The 19,634-nt window shown below is 39.7% G+C and overlaps 4 protein-coding genes and 1 long non-coding RNA gene across 5 annotated transcripts; all 5 read right to left on the bottom strand.

Moving 5' to 3' along the window:
• Nucleotides 1-1,035: 1,035 nt before the first annotated feature.
• On the bottom strand, nucleotides 1,036-2,840 carry LOC125471118 (cytochrome P450 89A2-like). The gene has a single exon (XM_048571122.1). The coding sequence runs from the start codon at nucleotides 2,823-2,825 to the stop codon at nucleotides 1,260-1,262; it is 1,566 nt and encodes a 521-aa protein (XP_048427079.1). The 5' UTR covers nucleotides 2,826-2,840; the 3' UTR covers nucleotides 1,036-1,259.
• A 612-nt stretch (nucleotides 2,841-3,452) lies between these two features.
• LOC125471119 lies at nucleotides 3,453-3,842 on the bottom strand. The gene is made up of 2 exons (XR_007253384.1): nucleotides 3,794-3,842; nucleotides 3,453-3,676 (listed from the first exon to the last, which is right to left on the bottom strand). It is a non-coding gene; the product is annotated as an uncharacterized LOC125471119 (long non-coding RNA).
• Nucleotides 3,843-5,142: 1,300 nt separating this feature from the next.
• On the bottom strand, nucleotides 5,143-7,037 carry LOC103932231 (cytochrome P450 89A2-like). Its single transcript, XM_048571121.1, has one exon. The coding sequence runs from the start codon at nucleotides 6,918-6,920 to the stop codon at nucleotides 5,283-5,285; it is 1,638 nt and encodes a 545-aa protein (XP_048427078.1). The 5' UTR covers nucleotides 6,921-7,037; the 3' UTR covers nucleotides 5,143-5,282.
• A 120-nt stretch (nucleotides 7,038-7,157) lies between these two features.
• On the bottom strand, nucleotides 7,158-12,096 carry LOC103932216 (cleavage and polyadenylation specificity factor subunit 2). The gene is given in 20 exon segments (XM_048571120.1): nucleotides 7,158-7,381; nucleotides 7,499-7,570; nucleotides 7,740-7,870; nucleotides 7,873-7,903; nucleotides 7,991-8,035; nucleotides 8,130-8,261; nucleotides 8,390-8,488; nucleotides 8,580-8,672; nucleotides 9,124-9,308; nucleotides 9,505-9,669; nucleotides 9,672-9,756; nucleotides 9,885-9,992; nucleotides 10,080-10,137; nucleotides 10,250-10,401; nucleotides 10,508-10,602; nucleotides 10,753-10,868; nucleotides 10,988-11,114; nucleotides 11,214-11,310; nucleotides 11,529-11,697; nucleotides 11,790-12,096. Coding segments are annotated over 20 exon segments (2,211 nt in total). The 5' UTR covers nucleotides 11,939-12,096; the 3' UTR covers nucleotides 7,158-7,279.
• Nucleotides 12,097-12,928: 832 nt separating this feature from the next.
• LOC103932218 (signal peptide peptidase-like 1) lies at nucleotides 12,929-15,920 on the bottom strand. The gene is made up of 4 exons (XM_009341770.3): nucleotides 15,784-15,920; nucleotides 14,194-15,131; nucleotides 13,529-13,729; nucleotides 12,929-13,259 (listed from the first exon to the last, which is right to left on the bottom strand). Exons 2-4 carry the CDS (start codon nucleotides 14,986-14,988, stop codon nucleotides 13,143-13,145), a joined length of 1,113 nt encoding a protein of 370 aa, XP_009340045.1. The 5' UTR covers nucleotides 14,989-15,131; nucleotides 15,784-15,920; the 3' UTR covers nucleotides 12,929-13,142.
• Between the last annotated feature and the right edge of the window lie 3,714 nt (nucleotides 15,921-19,634).

Raw genomic sequence — 19,634 nt, 5'->3', positions numbered from 1 at the left:
CTACGATCAAATGTAATACTAAAAAAAAGATTTGACGGCCCAAAATAAAATCAACGTCTAAAATAATTTAAGAAAATTATTTAAATCAAATTTAACTTAAAACTTTATAAATACATATGTATTTGTATGCTTTTTAATTACTTATTGGAATTTAAATATTTTTAGACTAAACATTCATAAAAATGAATTAAGATAATCTACATAAATTTTATTTTCAAAAAAAGGTTACAGAAAATTAAAATTTAGGCTAAAATCATTATTTAATCATCACAGGCTAAAATTTTAAGCAACAAGGGTTAGTTAAATTTTTAAGCTTTTATCCCCAAGGGTTGGAGATGATGTTAAAGCAAATAAAATTGTGAGTAGAGATACTCCCGAATATTGGAATAATCCTCACAACAGGGGCCTTCAATCACAATTTGTTGGGTGCCGGAACCACCACCCTACAAAAGATCAAATTATAAATACGCTAATCAGACTTTCCATCTGCAAAAATGGAACTGTTGCACCCAAATTTTGGGTGCTAATACTATTAGCATATCTGTATCTAACCAACCTTATGGCTTGCATCCCTAACTTTGCGTAATGTCACATATTCACCACATCTCAACGCCCCACCAGCAAATTCAACCTGTCAAAAAAATTAGATCGAGATCGTTGTAAATATAGTAGTTCCATGGAGCTTAACCTTATCTCTGGGCTCAAACATGAAGTTGAAAACTTGAGATTACTTCAGATGACGAATTTTGGGGTGAAGCGTAATCTAACAAATTAAGCAATGAACGGAAATGGTACATTAACACCTTTGTCGGAAAGAAGTTTTCTTCAAAGAGTTGTTTATTCTTCCATTGCCGGATATATGAATGTAAAAACAAAAACACTACATCGAATTTGTTCAGACCACATTAACTTGGATTTCGAATTAGTCATCAAACGACCTGTAACACCAAGATTAAGGGAGAGTTGTACCTATGTAGGCAATCGCATCAAATTCTCAAATGCTCCTTGCTCATGGGCAGTCTCTGAATACAGAAGTTGTCTTCTAAGATTTGAAAGTTGTATTAGTCATAAGCTAAAAAGTAGCAAACACAACTCACTCAAATCACTCGCTAAATATTGAAGTTAAAAAATCCGTCTTGAATCACACTAGTAAACTAAAATTCCAAATTTTCGAAATCACATAATCAATAAAGAGTATACATTGATGGATTTAACGATTCAACGTGCGTTGAAAAATTAGTACAGAATTTTCACACGTATTAAATTCTAGGGATTACGTGGGCTTGCAATGGATTCTTCATCACTATAGTAGATTCGTGCTTCTCTGACAGGTCCACGTCATCTCCCTCCACAGCTCTCCACTCAAATTTCCACAACAAATTCGCCACAAAGTACTCCAGGTGGAGCACCGCCAATCCGGACGCAGGACAGGACCTCCTCCCTGCCCCAAACGGCATCATCTTAATCTCCCTGCTCCCCGTCAAATCGAACCCTTCCTCTCCTCCACCGCTGCCCAAGAACCTCTCCGGCTTGAACGCCATGGGATCCTCCCACACTTGCGGGTCCCACCCTATATCCGCCACCATGAAATTAACACTCCCGTTCTTGGGTACCACGTGTCCGCCCAAAACCACGTCATGCGTCACCGCGTGCGGCGCCAAAAAGTGCGCCGGCGGGTGGCGCCTCAGCCCCTCCAATATCACCGCTTTCAGATACGGCAGCTTGTGCAGGACCTCCTCTCGCACCTCGTCCTCCGTTTCTCCCATCACCCCTTTAATCTCCGCAAACAGCTTCTCCTGAACTTGCGGGTACTTCACTACGTTGGCCATGATCCACTGCAGCGCGGTGGAAGTCGTGTCGGTGCCGGCGTTCAGAAACTCTGAGCAGAGGCTGACCATTTCTCCCTCCGAAAGCTTCCGCTTTTCGTTGCCGTCGGGAAGCTCGAGGTCCAGCAGCGTATCAGTATACGACAACACAAATTCATCGTCTTTGTCGTCGTTTTTGCTGCCCTGCTTTGCCTTGTTTTGTCGTGCTCGAATCAGAGGGACGAGCACTTCTCGTCGTTCCTCGAGGATTTTGAAGAATTGCCGCCACCGATTTTTGAAGATAATCTTGGTCAATTTAGGCATGAAATTGAGGATATTGAACCGCCCGGAACTCAAAAGTATTTGGCGCTGCACCCGCTCGATTTCTTTGATTTGCTCTTCGTTCAATTTGTCACCGAAGCACATCAGAACCAGGAGGCAGAACATGGCGTATTGGAAGTGGTCGACCACCCTGACGCCGGCGCCGGTGCCGGTGGCTTCGGAGTGGGATTGAGACTCGGTTTTGAGGCGGTTGACGAGGATGTCGAGAACCCATTTGCGGGCATTGTCGTAGGATTTGACGCGGGAAGGGTGAAGGATTTCGGAGCTGAGGTTGCGGCGGAGGAGGCGCCAAGTGGGGCCGTAGGTGGCGGAGCTGATGTTGTGCTGGTTGCTGCTGGCGTACTTGTTGGTGGCCGAGGCCCGGGGGCGGTCGGCGAACACGGCGCCGTTCTGGATTAAGGCCTGGTGGACGAGGGAGCGGTCAGCGATGAAGACGGCGGGGCGGGAGCCGATGCGGAGGGAGATGATGGGCCCGTATTTGGCCTTGAGTTTGAGGATGATAGACTCGAGCTCCGAGAAGGATTTGAAGAGGAATAAGAAGCCGCCGATGACGGGGAAGAAGCGTGGCCCGGGAGGGAGCTTGGGTTTGGAGATGGAAGTGGGTAGGAATAGGGAAAGAAGGGGTTTGAGGAGGAAGGAGACGCAGAAGGCGATGAGGATCAGGATCCAGGTTTCCATGTATTAAGTTGAATGTTTTGTCGTATTAATCATGAACTGCTGTAATGGCAGTCGGTTGTTTTATATACATCTTACACACACGCATGCAATAAACAAATGTTGTAAAGATGAAATCCTAGCTGTTGTAAAGGTGGCGTCCTAGCTGCCCATGTTGCAACACATCTGAGCACATGAGCTGAAACCATGCGGTAATCTCCTGAAAAGGAATATTGTATCCACGTGCAGTATTCTTTCTGTCCAGGTTAGTGGGGGCAAGTTCTCTCAACACCATGGTCAACTGTCGGCAATCAGACAAAGGGCAAATGAGTTTGCTTAATAAATTGTTAGTTTCCATATTTTATAAAGAGACGAATAAAGCTCCTTTGCTGACCAACGTTGATGTTGACCTGGAGATCAACTATTGGGTCTGCAAAATATCGCAAACCAATCACACAGCATTGTATCGGTGAGAAGCTAAAATGCATGGTAACTTACTTGTCATGTTTGCCGCATTATCCCGACTCGTTGCATATTGTCACGTAAAAAAGTTAAAATGTCAACTGTGATTCGTTTGTGATGTTTTGTTTCCTTGAATATGATTTACTTGAACTGTCAATTTGTTTCGAAGATTTGAACAGAATTATCAACTTCAACGGAAAATATGTCCTATATTTAAATTAAACTTTAGTGTGTTTCATGAAATCACTAGAAATTAACATCACGACTAAATGACGGTTCATCTGAAGGCGTTTGATATTATGTATCTTTACTTAAAGCAAATAAAATTGTGAGTAGAGATACTCCCGGATCTTGTAATAATCCTCGCATAAGGGGCCTTCGATCACAATTTGTTGGGTGCCGGAACCACCACCCTACAAAAAAGATAAAAAAATATAAATACGCTAGTTAGATTTTCCATTTGCAAAAATACAACTGTTGTACCAAAAACTTGGGTGCTATTACTGTTAGCATATCTGTATCTGACGAACCTTATGGCTTGCATCCCCAACTTTGCGTAATGTCACATATTCACCGCATTTCAGCGCCCCAGCAAATTCAACCTGTCAAGGAAATCAGATCAAGATCGTTGTAAACACAGTAGTTCCATAGAGCTTCACCTTTTCTCTGGGCTTCAAAACATGAAGTAGAAAAAGTGAGATTATTTCACATAACGAATCTTGGTGACGAAACATATAGTCCAACAAATTAAGCAATGAACGGAAATGGGACCTGAACATCCTCGTCGGAAAGAAATTGCTTGAAATTAGCCATTTTTAAGTCACCAACAAGGACAGATTCATGCGGTGGAGGCGGGGTTGAGAGGGGTTGTAAAGATAGCATTAACAATTGGGTTCTGCTATCATTCCTGCAATCCCATTACCTGTAGCTACAGAGGACGGACTCTTGGAGGATTATCCATTGGCAATATTACGGAGGAGGTTAACAGGTCAGGGCAGTTCATCCACGACAGAGGTTTTGGTGCAATGGAAGCATCATCCTAAGGAGGAAGCGACATGGGAAAACTATGCAAAATTTGTCAACAGGTTTCCTGCATTCCAACCTTGAGGACAAGGTTCATTTTTAGGGTGGGGTAATGATAGGATGCTGTTATGATGATGTTATGCTGTTAGTATTGTTGGATGTTAGTGCTAAGTATACTATCTGTTAGTAATTGTTGATTGTTAGTGCTAATAATAATTGGGTGGTTAGAGATAAGATTTGAGAAATATCTTGTAACTGCCTTAGCTTGCAGTTCGGTATAAATACTGAACACTTGTGCAAATGCAGGGTATGATTTGTAAAAGATGTTGTTGAAGTAATACAAGAGAAATACTAGCATACAGGTGCAAGGTTAGAACAAGGGTTTTATTAGAGATCGTTGTAAATATAGTAGTTCCATAGAGCTTAACCTTATCTCTGGGCTCAAACATGAAGTTGAAAACTTGAGATTACTTCAGATGACGAATTTTGGGGTGAAGCGTAATCTAACAAATTAAGCAATGAACGGAAATGGTACATTAACACCTTTGTCGGAAAGAAGTTTTCTTCAAAGAGTTGTTTATTCTTCCATTGCCGGATATACGAATGTAAAAACAAAAACACTACATCGAATTTGTTCAGACCACATTAACTTGGATTTCGAATTAGTCATCAGACGACCTGTAACACCAAGATTAAAGGAGAGTTGTACCTATGTAGGCAATCGCATCAAATTCTCAAATGCTCCTTGCTCATGGGCACTCTCTAAATACAGAAGTTGTCTTCTAAGATTTGAAAGTTGTATTAGTCATAGGCTAAAAAGTAGCAAACACAACTCACTCAAATCACTCGCTAAATATTGAAGTTATAAAATCCGTCTTCAATCACACTAGTAAGCTAAAATTCCAAATTTTCGAAATCACATGATCAATAAAGAGCATACATTGATGTTGATGGATTTAACGATTCAACATGCGTCGAAAAATTAGTACAGAATTCTCACACGCAGTAAATTCTAGGGATTATGTGGGCTTGCAATGGATTCTTCATCACTATAGTAAACTCCTGGTACTCTGACAGGTCCACGTCATCTCCGTCCACAGCTCTCCACTCAAATTTCCACACCAAATTCGCCACAAAGTACTCCAGGTGAAGCACCGCCAATCCCGACCCAGGACAGATCCTCCTCCCTGCCCCAAACGGCATCATCTTAATCTCCCTGCTCCCCGTCAAATCGAACCCTTCTTCTTCTCCGCCGCTGCTCAAGAACCTCTCCGGCTTGAACGCCATGGGATCTTCCCACACTTGCGGGTCCCAGCCTATCTCCGCAACCATGAAATTAACACTCCCGTTCTTGGGCACCACGTGTCCGCCCAAAACCACGTCATGCGTCACCGCGTGCGGCAGCAGAAAGTGCCCCGGCGGGTGGCGCCTCAGCCCCTCCAAGATCACCGCTTTCAGATACGGCAGCTTGTGCAGGACCTCCTCCCGCACCTCATCCTCCGTTTCTCCCATCACCCCTTTAATCTGCATAAACAGCTTCTCCTGAACTTGCGGGTACTTCACTACATTGGCCATGATCCACTGCAGCGCGGTGGAAGTCGTCTCGGTGCCGGCGTTCAGAAACTCTGCGCAGAGGCTGACCATTTCTCCCTCCGAAAGCTTCCGCTTTTCGTTGCCGTCGGGAAGCTCGAGGTCCAGCAGCGTATCAGTATACGACAACACAAATTCATCGTCTTTGTCGTCGTTTTTGCTGCCCTGCTTTGCCTTGTTTTGTCGTGCTCGAATCAGAGGGACGAGCACTTCTCGTCGTTCCTCGAGGATTTTGAAGAATTCCCGCCACCGATTTTTGAAGATAATCTTGGTCAATTTAGGCATGAAATTGAGGATATTGAACCGCCCGGAACTCAAAAGTAGTTGGCGCTGCACCCGCTCGATTTCTTTGATTTGCTCTTCGTTCAATTTGTCACCGAAGCACATCAGAACCAGGAGGCAGAACATGGCGTATTGGAAGTGGTCGACCACCCTGACGCCGGCGCCGGTGCCGGTGGCTTCGGAGTGGGATTGAGACTCGGTTTTGAGGCGGTTGACGAGGATGTCGAGAACCCATTTGCGGGCATTGCCGTAGGATTTGACGCGGGAAGGGTGAAGGATTTCGGAGCTGAGGTTGCGGCGGAGGAGGCGCCAAGTGGGGCCGTAGGTGGCGGAGCTGATGTTGTGCTGGTTGCTGCTGGCGTACTTGTTGGTGGCCGAGGCCCGGGGGCGGTCGGCGAACACGGCGCCGTTCTGGATTAAGGCCTGGTGGACGAGGGAGCGGTCAGCGATGAAGACGGCGGGGCGGGAGCCGATGCGAAGGGAGATGATGGGCCCGTATTTGGCCTTGAGTTTGAGGATGATAGACTCGAGCTCCGAGAAGGATTTGAAGAGGAATAAGAAGCCGCCGATGACGGGGAAGAAGCGTGGCCCGGGAGGGAGCTTGGGTTTGGAGATGGAAGTGGGTAGGAATAGGGAAAGAAGGGGTTTGAGGAGGAAGGAGACGCAGAAGGCGATGAGGATCAGGAACCAGGTTTCCATGGTCAACCGTCGGCAATCAGACAAAGGGCAAATGAGTTTGCTTAATAAATTGTTAGTTTCCATATTTTATAAAGAGACGAATAAAGCTCCTTTGCTGACCAACGTTGATGTTGACCTGGAGATCAACTATTGGGTCTGCAAAATATCGCAAACCAATCACACAGCATTGCATCGGTGAGAAGCTAAAATGCATGGTAACTTACTTGTCATGTTTGCCGCATTATCCCGACTCGTTGCATATTGTCACGTAAAAAAGTTAAAATGTCAATTTGTTTCGAAGATTTGAACAGAATTGTCAACTTCAACGGAAAATATGTCCTATATTTAAATTAAACTTTAGTGTGTTTCATGAAATCACTAGAAATTAACATCACGACTAAATGACGGTTCATCTGAAGGCGTTTGATATTATGTATCTTTACTTAAAGCAAATAAAATTGTGAGTAGAGATACTCCCGGATCTTGTAATAATCCTCGCATAAGGGGCCTTCGATCACAATTTGTTGGGTGCCGGAACCACCACCCTACAAAAAAGATAAAAAAATATAAATACGCTAGTTAGATTTTCCATCTGCAAAAATACAACTGTTGTACCAAAAACTTGGGTGCTATTACTGTTAGCATATCTGTATCTGACGAACCTTATGGCTTGCATCCCCAACTTTGCGTAATGTCACATATTCACCGCATCTCAGCGCCCCAGCAAATTCAACCTGTCAAGGAAATCAGATCAAGATCGTTGTAAACACAGTAGTTCCATAGAGCTTCACCTTTTCTCTGGGCTTCAAAACATGAAGTTGAAAAAGTGAGATTATTTCACATAACGAATCTTGGTGACGAAACATATAGTCCAACAAATTAAGCAATGAACGGAAATGGTACCTGAACATCCTCGTCGGAAAGAAATTGCTTGAAATTAGCCATTTTTAAGTCACCAACAAGGACAGATTCATGCGGTGGAGGCGGGGTTGAGAGGGGTTGTAAAGATAGCATTTCATCTTCTGTCCTGCCTCAGAATCAACCCAAGCTATTTCGTAATCTCCGAGCTGTGCTTGTAATTACATCAAGATGGTGAGGAGGATATGATTACGATATGGACAACGTAAGGTGAATCTTGATGCTCTCATGCTTACCTTTTTAAAGAGAAGGTTACTCATTAACTTCTCAGACAGTTGGACCCGCATTTCAAATAATGCAAAATTAATTAAATTAGGATTTCTGAGTCGCGGATTAACAAAGAAATCAGATTTTTCTTTCTTTCTAAGATTTTACCTTATAAGCACATAAGTCAGAAGTGACATCGGTTGTTTCTTCAATTTGAGGAGCATAAACATGCGGGCAAACATGTTTCAAGCAGTGTTGCTTCAAATGTTCCGTGGCCTCAGCTGTTCCGTGAACCAACACCTCCAGGAAAAATAAAAACACATACCATACCATAATGTTAATTTTATGTTTAAGTGAAAAAACACTTCGGGACAATCAAATGATTATTCAAAAGACAGTTATAATATAGATTCAATTAGTAAACTTACAAGCTTTAGAGGAGCCATATGGGAAAGAATTGATTTGATCGATCTTGCATCAGAACGGCCCTCAAAGTCCATATAAATCAATGAACACTTCACTTGAACCTGGATTAGAGAAGAAACCGGAAGAGAACATGGTTTCAGTTGATGTCAAGATTGATAAAACTATAAACTAATTTAGCAGACTTCTACTTACCGTCAATTCGGTCGACACAACTTTTGAAGGCCTCGTGTCGAGTATCAAACTAGCAGAGCCATCGTCAAGTTTTCCATCCACATCACCACCAACCTGAGGCAGATGAAATGTTAATATAATGAAGGATAATGGTATGTACAAATCTCTGTAAAAAAAAAACTGACAACAATTTGACATAGTGGACCAGAGGAAGTTCTTCTCAGAAAAAGAAGAAAAAAATTGATGGCAAGCAATATAGCTAACATGCCCGGGAGAATCATGGAGGAGATCCCACTAATAGTCTAGTCTTATTATATACACATCAAGAATCTGGCAATGATGGGCAATGCTAAACAATATTCCTCATCCAACTTTTAACTTTTAATAAGGATGGTTTTCTGAGGACCTCATGTCAACTTTCCAACATCACCTAAGACATGAGACCATTATTATCCATGTTTTATCCCCACAAACCGAGTCAGAATGCAAATAACTCAGACTTAAAAGAACAATAATCCAACTTGGAAGAAACCAAAGAAAATGATGATTCACAATAAAAACTTACAGGCATAGCTCCATGGTCCATGTCTTCATCTTTTATGACATAATCATCCGGATTTATAACTTCACCAAAGTCATCCCACTCAGAATTATTCTCATAGAAGGGGAACATAGGGGCAACACTGGTTGAAGGAGGAGTAAATCCATCTATTAACATGTCCCGGTATCCACCACCATGTGGACCTACTGCTGCAACAAATAATCACAAAAGCTTCTCAGAAGAAATAACTTGCACGGAAAGCTTCAAATTACAAAGGTCAAAAGAAGGAGTAAATGCTTTGACGCTCATTCCAAATAGAACATGTCCATTTAAAGAAAGTTTCTCAGATGCTTACAAGCATCATTCAAAAGATTGGCAAGAAACATAAATTGTTTTCAAACCTACCATCCGGCAAAGGATGTGTATTGCTAGCATCAATGATCATTGGATCACTCGTGTTGACATCAGCCCCATGAAAAGCTTTTGATTCCTCCTCTTTCATCAAACTAGCCTTTAGAGCTTCTTCCTTTCTGATTCTGTTCTGCCCTTCTTCATAAGCAATTAGTTCATCCCAACCAAAGGGACCCTTTTGGATATGGTAACCTTAACAGCTTTTGGAGGTGGATCTGCCTGAAGCATGCGAGCTAAACTTCCAAACTACGTAAACAGCTTAAGGTGTCAACATATGGTGCCTATTAATGCAAAAAAAATAAAAATAAACAAAGAATCTAGAATGCTAATAACATTTAACGCCTGAAAATGATAGTTATGTCCAGATAGGATACCTGGGCTCGTTCTGTAAAAAGCACAAGATTCTTGGCATCATTTGCCCATTCGACAGATATATCGTGAGAGAAACCAGCTTCTAAACTGGCCATGGATGCTAAAACAACCTGTGTTGGAAGAATGTGTCATGGTCATTCAAATGGGTAGGCAAACTAGAAATAAAATACTAATGTATATATGCCTATATGGTAAACCTTGGGACCATCAGGAGCATTGTCAAGTTCACTCTTGTTAACTAAAAGTCTGATTCGCCTGCAAATGTTCGCAAACATACATAGTAAATCGTTCAGAAACAATAATATTCCACTTAGTGAATCAAATTTTCAAATAGTCAAGAGTGAACATACATAGAAAAACCACTTACTTCAAATTAAAAACATTCTCACGTGTCTTCTCAAAGGGCTTTGCTATAGTATCACTCATCCACTCAAGGAAACATTTTACGTAATCGATTGTGCTTGATGCAACGTATGTTAGGAAGAAGATGGGATAGTTCAAATTTTCCTCTGTCCAACACTGCAATTAATGGGAAGAACCAAAATTAATAAATGCAACGTACATGACAAGAGAAAACTGTTCTGTTGTTGTAAAAAGGATAGAAAACAGCACTCATCTCCCCTACCGATTCCAATATCTGGACAAGTTCCATAACCCGCCCGGCAGTATCAACAGGTAATAGCACATTCCCATCAGATCGCAGAGTCTTCTCTATAGTATCTGAATAATAACCAGAAACTAACAGTCAAAGAATAAAAGAACCTCATATAGATAGTTGTTTGTTCCATACATGTTCTGCAACAGGAAAAACAGAAATAATGAAGAGAAGAAAAAACTTCAATTCCTGGTTCCTAAGAGTAGTTAAGAGACCTGTAAATTCCTTGTCCTTTTGGCGTCTATAAGGCTGATTGTTCAAAGCATTGTAGGCATCTGTTATCAGAACAGCAGGGCGTACGAAGGCTGATTGATTAATTCCATTCAAATGCCTGATGAAAATCACAACAGTAAGCAGTTCAAAATCATCAATCTCTATTCCAAAACATCATCTACACATACAACTAACCAAATTTCCACTGGCAGTTGAAAAAAAAAGAGCGAAAATTACTTCTCTTTTCGATGGTTGAAGTCCACGGCATATATAACATCCTCTCCATCCTTTGTTATCTTCCAGACGGTACCACCCAAGAGATGTCCAGACACATGGGAAGAAATCACAATGCCCTCTCCTTTGCCTACAAACTATATACATTAATACAATCATATCCACTCCACCAATACTTATATATTAATTATGAACAATGTATACTAATAATTAGGGTTTATGGGCATACCAGAAAGATGGTGATTTTGTGCATAGGTTAATCTGGTGACATTTTGGAATGCAGAATCAATGTCGTCTAGTGTAAAAAGCTCAAAGTCCGATACTTGCTGCAAAATTAAACAAAAATTAAAACAAAATTAAAAATCCAAATACATCCAATCTTTGAAAGGGGCTTGTAGCTCAGTTTATCAAGAGCATTCACTCTTACACCCGACGCTTCCGAGTTCGAGTCCCCCCTTCCCCAATATCGCTTGTATAAATAAAAAAATACATACAAACTTTAAATTAGTATCAATTGTGATTTGTGAATTGAATGCGGAGCTACCTTGCGAGAGAGGAACTGATCATACATAGTGAGGAGACCTAATCTGTAAACCGGCTCGGTGGAGAAGACGGGAGCGGACAAGCCGAGCTGCTTCATGGCGTACGGAAGCGCGCCGAGGTGAAGTGTATCCGGATGCGACAGCAAGACTGCATCCACCGTCGAAGCTACCCTGCAAACACCGCATTTCCGCCATTGAAGCTCCGAACAGAAGCAGGAATGCGAGAAAGAGACTGAACTGAAGAGAGAGAGCGAGAGAGAGACCTGGAGAGGGGTTGAAGGAGTGAGGGGTCGAAGTGGTCGTTCCAGCCGCAGTCGATGAGGAAGTTGAAGCCGTCGATTGAGACCAAATACGACAGCGGATTCTCGTTATATACGCCGCACAGCGGCGTCACCTGAACTGAAGTTCCCATTCGAATTTTTCTTCCGAGAGTTTCCCTCTCTTCAAATCTCTGCAACTCCGGCGGGTGAAATGTTTGTTGCTGACGGCACCGTTTCTGGTTGCCTTCTCTCGAATGGAACACGACAAGTCGTTTCTTACTCTTGTTTTTTTTGTTTTTGGTCTATTGCTTTTTTTAGGGCATTTGAGTGTATGATATCCAGCTCATGAACAGTGTATCGATATGCAAATTTATAGTAATATTGATGGACATATCGATATTAGTTGTTTTCAACGGAATTGGATCCCTTCCGTATCCAAAGAAACTGAACCCACTATCAATGAATTCGGACCGTTAAAATTTGATCCAACGACTAAAATTATTATAACTTTTAGAGGAGCCTCGTGTCTGTAGTCATTTGATCAAATTTTAACAATTCAGATTCATTGATTAATGGACTCAGTTTACTGGGATCCGGTTCCGTTTTCAACAAAAATTATGGAAATTTGTAATGGAGTGAGTATTATCCATATTCAGATTTAATCGAAATTAGAGATAATTTTCTCAAAAAAAATTCAAAGGTTCAAAATCTATAATGGCTTATGACAAAATTTTTGTATTGTATCGGTAAATATCGTCGATATTCATTGATTTTCTTATATCTAGCCCATATACGATGAAGTTTGCTTCCACCCCCTTTACATATCTCCTTGATTTTTTAATATTTCGATAGAAATATCGATAATTTCGTGGATAGTTTTAAGTTAACAATACCCATGAATCACAATAGAAGCATTTTAAAAATCTGGATAAAAGGTACAGTGATACGCATGTCCTCTTAACGACATGTTTTTATTTCTTTGGCCGTTTCTGGTTCTGTTGAAGTGTGTTTTTCTCTCTGTTGTTCTGTTTGAGCTGTTTTCTCATGTTTCTCCCATTCAGAAACCTGCTCGATCAGTTTTACCAAGAAAACATATGATCTCTTTATTTCTAAGAAGATTTCTGTAGTAAGGTATGACAAAATTGACGCGTAAATTTCGTGCATTAGCCAGTTGAAGAAATTGGATCGGAAATGTTTCAAGCATCAGGTTTCGAAAAATAAACATCGATCGCTAATTCCCTATATCAGTTCTTTTTCAAGTTGGAATAGAGGACTGTCAATTCCAAGGAATGTACAACCTTCATTTTGCTCTGCAAGCAAGCACTGAGCTAGTATGCGGCCGCACAGATAAGCGGCTCATACTTCAATCTGGTGAGCTTTATCGTTCATGTTTGGCAAGGGTCCGTCCCATAGCTCTGCTAGTTCCTTCCTTATCCAAGAAATGAAAACAATTGGTCCCAGCGTCGAAGGCACCTGCATTCACCAATAAAGCAGGAATATTCAAAGAGATGGTCAAGACTCAAGCCGTGCAATCAAATCTTCTATGAACTCCGACGACCAAAACTACCCCAAAGAAGCTAATGGAAGCTCTCAGTCATATCCAAATGCAAATTTGATATGATTTTGTCAAAAAACACCTCTAATTTTGCCGAGCACCATAGCTTAACGCGGCAAGATCCATCGACTCTCATGGGAGAATAGCAATAATACAAATCAACTTGAAAACCAACAAAAGGACTTACCAGATAAAGAAGCGCAGGTTGAGGAGAGTTTGTCAAGATGCCAGCTGCTAAAGCCGTAACCAGCCCAACGGCATATCCAGGAAGGGCATACCAAATATATTTGTGCCCCTTTGAGGAATGCATATCTAACAGATTTACCGTATCCTTGCTCCTTCGATGATCAAAACATAGGACTAATGCCAGCAGCATGGCAGGAATTGCCTGCAATATAACATTAACAAAAGAAAATTCAAATTGCTTGAGGCAAGAGTAACTACTCGAATAGAATATATATGATGATCATGTCAAAATAATACACTAAAGAAAAACAGAATTTTACGGGCTTGCAATTATGAGAAACGTAGTCTGAACCAACTAATTTGTAGACATACAAAATGAACGGAAAACAACAATGAAGGCCCAGACAAATCAAGTAATTAACCACTAATTTAATGACCCAACAGAATATAATCAACAGAACTGGAACATTAAAAAGGTACTAACTCTAGATTTAGGGACTAACCCACAATGCTTTTAACATATGTAACCTTATTCTTAGTCTGGCACGGTAAACTCTAATTAAAACCATGAATGCAGCACAATATTGATTGTTGCAATAAAGAGAAACGCCATCATTAGTTATAATACGTTACAGTAGTTACATTGTTGAAAGAAGGATGTCATACCATGTCACCAAGACCAAGCATCATGAAGTCTCTGGCCCCTCCAGGAATCTCTCCACCCAATAAGTTCCTAGGAAAGACAATCTTCACAGGCAATTCCAACTTCTTCGTTACCATATGCAGCCCAGGAAGACTCAAACTATTTGCAACAGTATGAACTGGGTTTGAGGCTTGTTGTGTTGCCACTGATACCATGACATTTGCCCCAAAAAATCTCTCAGAGAAGAAAACCCAGAATATGTCATATACGAATAGGCAGACAAGGAGCATTGCACAAATTTTGATGTTTGGAAGACGGACATGACTCACAAAGGCAATACATATGGAAATGCCCAACAAATTGTTCAATACCCAATGCCCAGAAACAAGCCAAGCAGCAACTGTACCAATGCATAACAGCAATAACAGGGCTTGGACTCGTGTAAATGACTTGGAACAACACCTTGACACATATGGATCCGCAAGACCAAACTGTGACTTCAAATAGGCTACATAAGGAGATAGAAAGAAAAACAGGGAGGAAACAGAGGCAACAGCTGTGAATACAGTGAGGAGTTGTGAGACGGAAGTGAACAAGTAGAACATCAAAAGCAAGCTTACAGAGCTCATCACCGGGATCATGAGTGCTTGGGACCTATCTAATGTAATTGATGTTTCAGATAAATCATGGTTTTTCTCCATTTCTTTCCCATAATTTAGAGCACGAAATGCAGATCCAAAAGTCACGCCTACTGCCGTTACAACTAGAGTAAAAGGTGCAGGCTCCAGCAAATAAAAAAGCTTCCAGAGAGGCTCCATAACTAATCAACCACGCAATTTATTCCAATTCTTATCTCAAACTTGATTTCAATGCATATAAAGTAACACAAAAGGTCACAGCATATGGAACCAAAGTTGCAACGTTTCTCCGTCTAACACTTGAGCAGAGAAACCCCTGCAACCTGCCAAACATTAAGGAGAAAAATGTGAAGAATTTATCGCCAACTTTTAAAGTAATGGAATCCTAATTCAAAGTCATATCCAGCACACCATATTTATATCAATGGGAGATGGAAAAGTTTTTTGACAAGGCGATATTCTATACTACTCTAATCTACAACGAGGGAATTCGAACTTGGGTGCCAGAGGCGGGCGTAACCCACTTCTGCAAAAGATTTAAAAATCTCAGAAACTTGGTTTTGCATCTCTTTCTTACAAAATCCCAACTCAGCGATACTTTGCACCCACAATTGGGACCCTAATCCAATCTCACACAAAAAGTATCAATCTTTAACAATATCTTTTCCAATCTCACACCAAAGTATATCTTTAACATTTTCTTCTCCATTTCCCCCAATTTTCTCAGCCACCAAACAAGGGGTGAGACTCAAAATGTCAAATTTTCATTTCCTTTCCTACATTTTCCCATCAACCAAACAACCCCTTATCAAAACCCAAAGGAAAAAAACAAGCATGAGTAAATTTAGGAAACCAAGTACCAAATTTTGGTATTCGTAGCAATTTTACATACAATCATAGCTAAAGATCTGAGAAAAATAAGCCAATTGGAATGAGAAATTGGAGTTTATCAAAGTGAATGCTGAGAGGACTAACCTTGGACTTTTGCGTTCCTCTCTGGTTAAAGCAAAAGCGAGTCTCTCTTTTCTCGGAGCTCTACCCTTGGTAAGCAACTTTTTCTAGTTTTCATTTTCACCCCAAAATTTTTCCTATTTTCTGAACTGATCCCCAATTGGCAAAATCCTTATGGGTGGTATTCTTGATTTTATCTTATATAGGGGCCTTAATTAAATTATATCTTTTTAGTATTTTCCAATTTTCTTTGCATAATCTTTGGGTTGGGTTTGTTGGGGTACAACGGGGATTGCTGGATTGGCATATTGGGCCTAGTTTTGGTCTTTTGGATTCTTAGGTTACGACGTGTTCAATAAAAAGAGTAGTGTTGTTCACATAATCATTTTACTTCTGATATTGTTTTTTTCAATTTTTTGTTGTTGGATCAAATGAATTAAAAAATATTAATGAAAAAAAATTTAAAAATTTGTGTTAGAGGTAAGGTTTTAAAAGACGTTAGGCGCTAGTCGGACGGCAAACTTGGGCCTAGCGCCTAAGTGGCTAGGCAGGGTTTAGACGAGCGCCTAGACGTATTTAAGTAAATCTATTATATTTCACGTAAATAAGTGTCTATTTATACTTAAAATATATATAATTTCATCATAAACTACAAAATAGAATGACATATATATATATATTATGAAGTATTGGAACATAATGAAAACATGGGGAACAAGTATATAATGTGTTCGTTTAAGTATTCAACAAGTCTCTTACAATTTATTGAGAATAATAAAATACAAAATTAAAGTTATCTATTTTCTGTCTAAGTGAGTCGCAACATAGGCACCCAAGCAAGTCTTGGCGAGCTAGTTGGGTGCCTGAGCGGTCTAGGCGGGCGTCTCAGTACGTCTAGGCGCTATTTCTTAATTTTCAAACGCCTATGCATTAATCGAAGCTATGGCTAGTTGCCTAAGCGGGAAATTTTAGAACAATAGTTAGAGGTAAAAATGAATGTGTGAATAATACTATCTTTCAAAAATAGTTGCTTACTCCGACTAAAAAAAAAAAAGTTGTTTATTTTATTTTAAAAAATTGTTCATTAATATTTTTATCGGATTTAAAAGATGTTTACATTTAATCATCTTATTATTTTTTATTATTTGCGACGAGTTTTATAGGGGAGCGAGATGAATAAAAATCTTAGATGTGTAATGAGTAAATTTCCTTAATCATCTAGACCATAAACTCCTTATAACGAAGTTTAGAAAAAATGAAGAAATAAACTTCGTATAGTAACTTATGGATATAGCAGAAAAATATAAATTTCATACAATAGCTAGACTTTTTTTTTCCTTCTTGGTGTACAACATCAACTATATTTCAATCTTTTCAGATAAATTTTTTTCAAATAGAAGAGGGATCAGTTGGTGGCTTTGTCACGACAGTCAACTCTTTCGGATGCCGGGAAAACTCACAGAGACATTTCAGCCTCCCATTAGCCACCATCTTATGATTGACTACCATTAGAAATCTAATCAATGCATGTCGTACGGAGTATGAGTCTGTAATTTGTTCCCAACCATTAAACCACCCGGTTGTAGTTAATATTTTTTAGATAATTGAATTCAAGGATTAATGTTAAGGACCAAGATTGTCTCCCCTCCTACTTTCTATCCTCTTTCATCCCCTCCTACTTTTTCAGTCATTGATTTCGTATCAAGTTAATTTAATGCTCCAGATTTTGCCACCTCACCAACACACTAAAACATCTTTAAAGCCCTTTAAAGCCCAAATTTTCTAACTTTTTCTGCAACCTTTCGCCCCCTCTGCTGCATAAGCTTGAGTTGGAGTAGTAATACATGCTTCCAATACAAGCAGAACTTCTTGCATAGTCAAAATTAATAAGCATGGATTGCCACACCAGAATATGCAGATTCAAAATTACACATAAAATATTTGTTTCGCATAAACCAACGAGATCCAAACCTATCTAACTTAACAACTTTGCCTACAATCTCTTGTACTTACAATAAAAACAAAAATTTCAATTAAGCCTCCGGTAATGCAGACTAAAAAAGTCCAAAATAACAATAAATTGGCCTCTGCAATCTCCATGTATAGCATAGCTGCTTCTGCAATAACAATAAGTTGGCTTCCTCTCTTCATCTCCAATGGTCATCGCTTACATTCAAACTCAAAGCCTATAATCATCATTATCAATCATTTTCCATCCTATCTGCAATAGAGAAAAAGATATAGGAGAGAAAAAAAAATTATCATCTCAATTTTTGTTTCTTTACGGAGGAGGATGTGGGCTTCAATTAAAGTAGCACTAAAACTTTTGTAGACTTTAAAATTGTTCTCAATTACTCTATAAAAACAAATGATGGGACACGTTCAATAGGAAAAAGAGGACCCCACATGTTATAAAAAAGGAAAACACAAATTCTATAGCAAAAAGAAAACATAAAACACAAACCTGGGAAGACCCAATGAAGATGCAGTGGTGTAAAATGGCATAAGGATAGAGTTGCAAAAGTTTAGATGATCAACTTTGTTGTGATTGTGATCCAGAAATCAAATCAGCGGGGGGTGAAGTTTAGGAAGATTGGAAGAGCTGGGAAGGTAGATAGGAGGGAGAAATTTTTAGTTGTGACGGAAACACAAGTGGTACACATCACGTGTTTTAATAGGAATGGTGGAAATTTTATTTTTTAAGTTATTAACTTTTTAGCATACATATCTCACCATTTGTTTAGTAACACATGGTATATCACCCCGTGACCGGTCACATTGAAAAATCTCTCAATAGGAGGGGGAGGCAGCAGAAAAAGTCAGGAAAATTGGGTTAAAAGATGCTTTAGTGTTGTTGGTGAGGTGGCAAAATTTGGAACATTAAATTAACTTGGTATGAAATCAATGGCTGAAAAGTAGTAGGAGAGGATGGAAAGTGGGAGGGGATACAATCTTGGTCCAAATTAAATGCAAAGATGGAGCATGTTACTTGCGAACCACAAGTGAAGTCATCATTATCATTATTTCTAATAATTGAGGCTTGATAGATGATGGATCATCATCTTAGAATCTTAGCTCTAATTATTCATTAATTTGTTCCAAAATTTACCCATTTAACCTAATTTCTTATTTCACAAGAAAACACGTCATGATCAACATGATTTTGCTCATATCAATTTTATGTGATCACCAAAACTTGTTTATCTTTTCAATAACAATAAGGATAAAGATTTAGATTTTGAACCATCCCCTGTAGACAAAATGAAAAAAAAAAAAAAAAAATAGTCATTGTATAAATAAAGATATGGTGGGTAGTAATCATCACTACAGAATCACCAAATTTTCTCCTCTCTCTTTGTAACACCGGCCTCCCTCTATAATCCAAGCTCAAGACTTCTGCCAATAAAATGGGAACGTAGTCTTACTAAATCAAATATCATTGTATGCAAACTATGAAGAACGAGACTCGAACTACAATACAAAAGCAAAACACAATTTTCTAATCAGAGAACTGCTAAGAAAATTCTCTCAAAGTGAGACTCTCCGTCACCTTATGTTTTTTACAAAATATTTTATAATGTTGATACGAAAATTGTGCCAACAAAATGAAACTCTAAAAATGTCTCACTGTTTGAGAGAATCTCCTTAATGTTACTCTTCTAATCAACTTAAACACAGATTCTGGCATGCAAACTTGAAAACACTTGTCACGGACAAATTGGCCCCCAAAATTTAAAAGTGGTTAATCACCCTAACTTACTTCTAACCAATCCAAGATTAAGACTCCATTTACAAATTACAACCAACCCACGTTCTCACCGTTCTTAACCAATCCAAACCACTTACCACGGGTTCATCATCCACCGTCAAAATCA

Source organism: the organism of the source record quoted next, unplaced genomic scaffold, assembly GCF_019419815.1.
Source record: "Pyrus x bretschneideri cultivar Hongxiangsu unplaced genomic scaffold, Pyrus_bretschneideri_v1 Contig57, whole genome shotgun sequence".
NCBI lineage: Eukaryota > Viridiplantae > Streptophyta > Magnoliopsida > Rosales > Rosaceae > Pyrus > Pyrus x bretschneideri.
This window is presented reverse-complemented; position numbering and strand designations above follow the sequence as displayed.

Bases quoted from the DNA above. Each gene is read 5' to 3' on its own strand.
- LOC125471118 (XM_048571122.1), bottom strand. From the start codon at position 2,825: ATGGAAACCTGGATCCTGATCCTCATCGCCTTCTGCGTCTCCTTCCTC.
- LOC103932231 (XM_048571121.1), bottom strand. From the start codon at position 6,920: ATGGAAACTAACAATTTATTAAGCAAACTCATTTGCCCTTTGTCTGAT.
- LOC103932218 (XM_009341770.3), bottom strand. From the start codon at position 14,988: ATGGAGCCTCTCTGGAAGCTTTTTTATTTGCTGGAGCCTGCACCTTTT. The intron at 13,730-14,193 runs GTATGACATCCT...GTTATATTGCAG, and splicing joins TGCTTGGTCTTGGTGACATG to GCAATTCCTGCCATGCTGCT. The intron at 13,260-13,528 runs GTAAGTCCTTTT...TGGTGAATGCAG, and splicing joins AACCTGCGCTTCTTTATCTG to GTGCCTTCGACGCTGGGACC.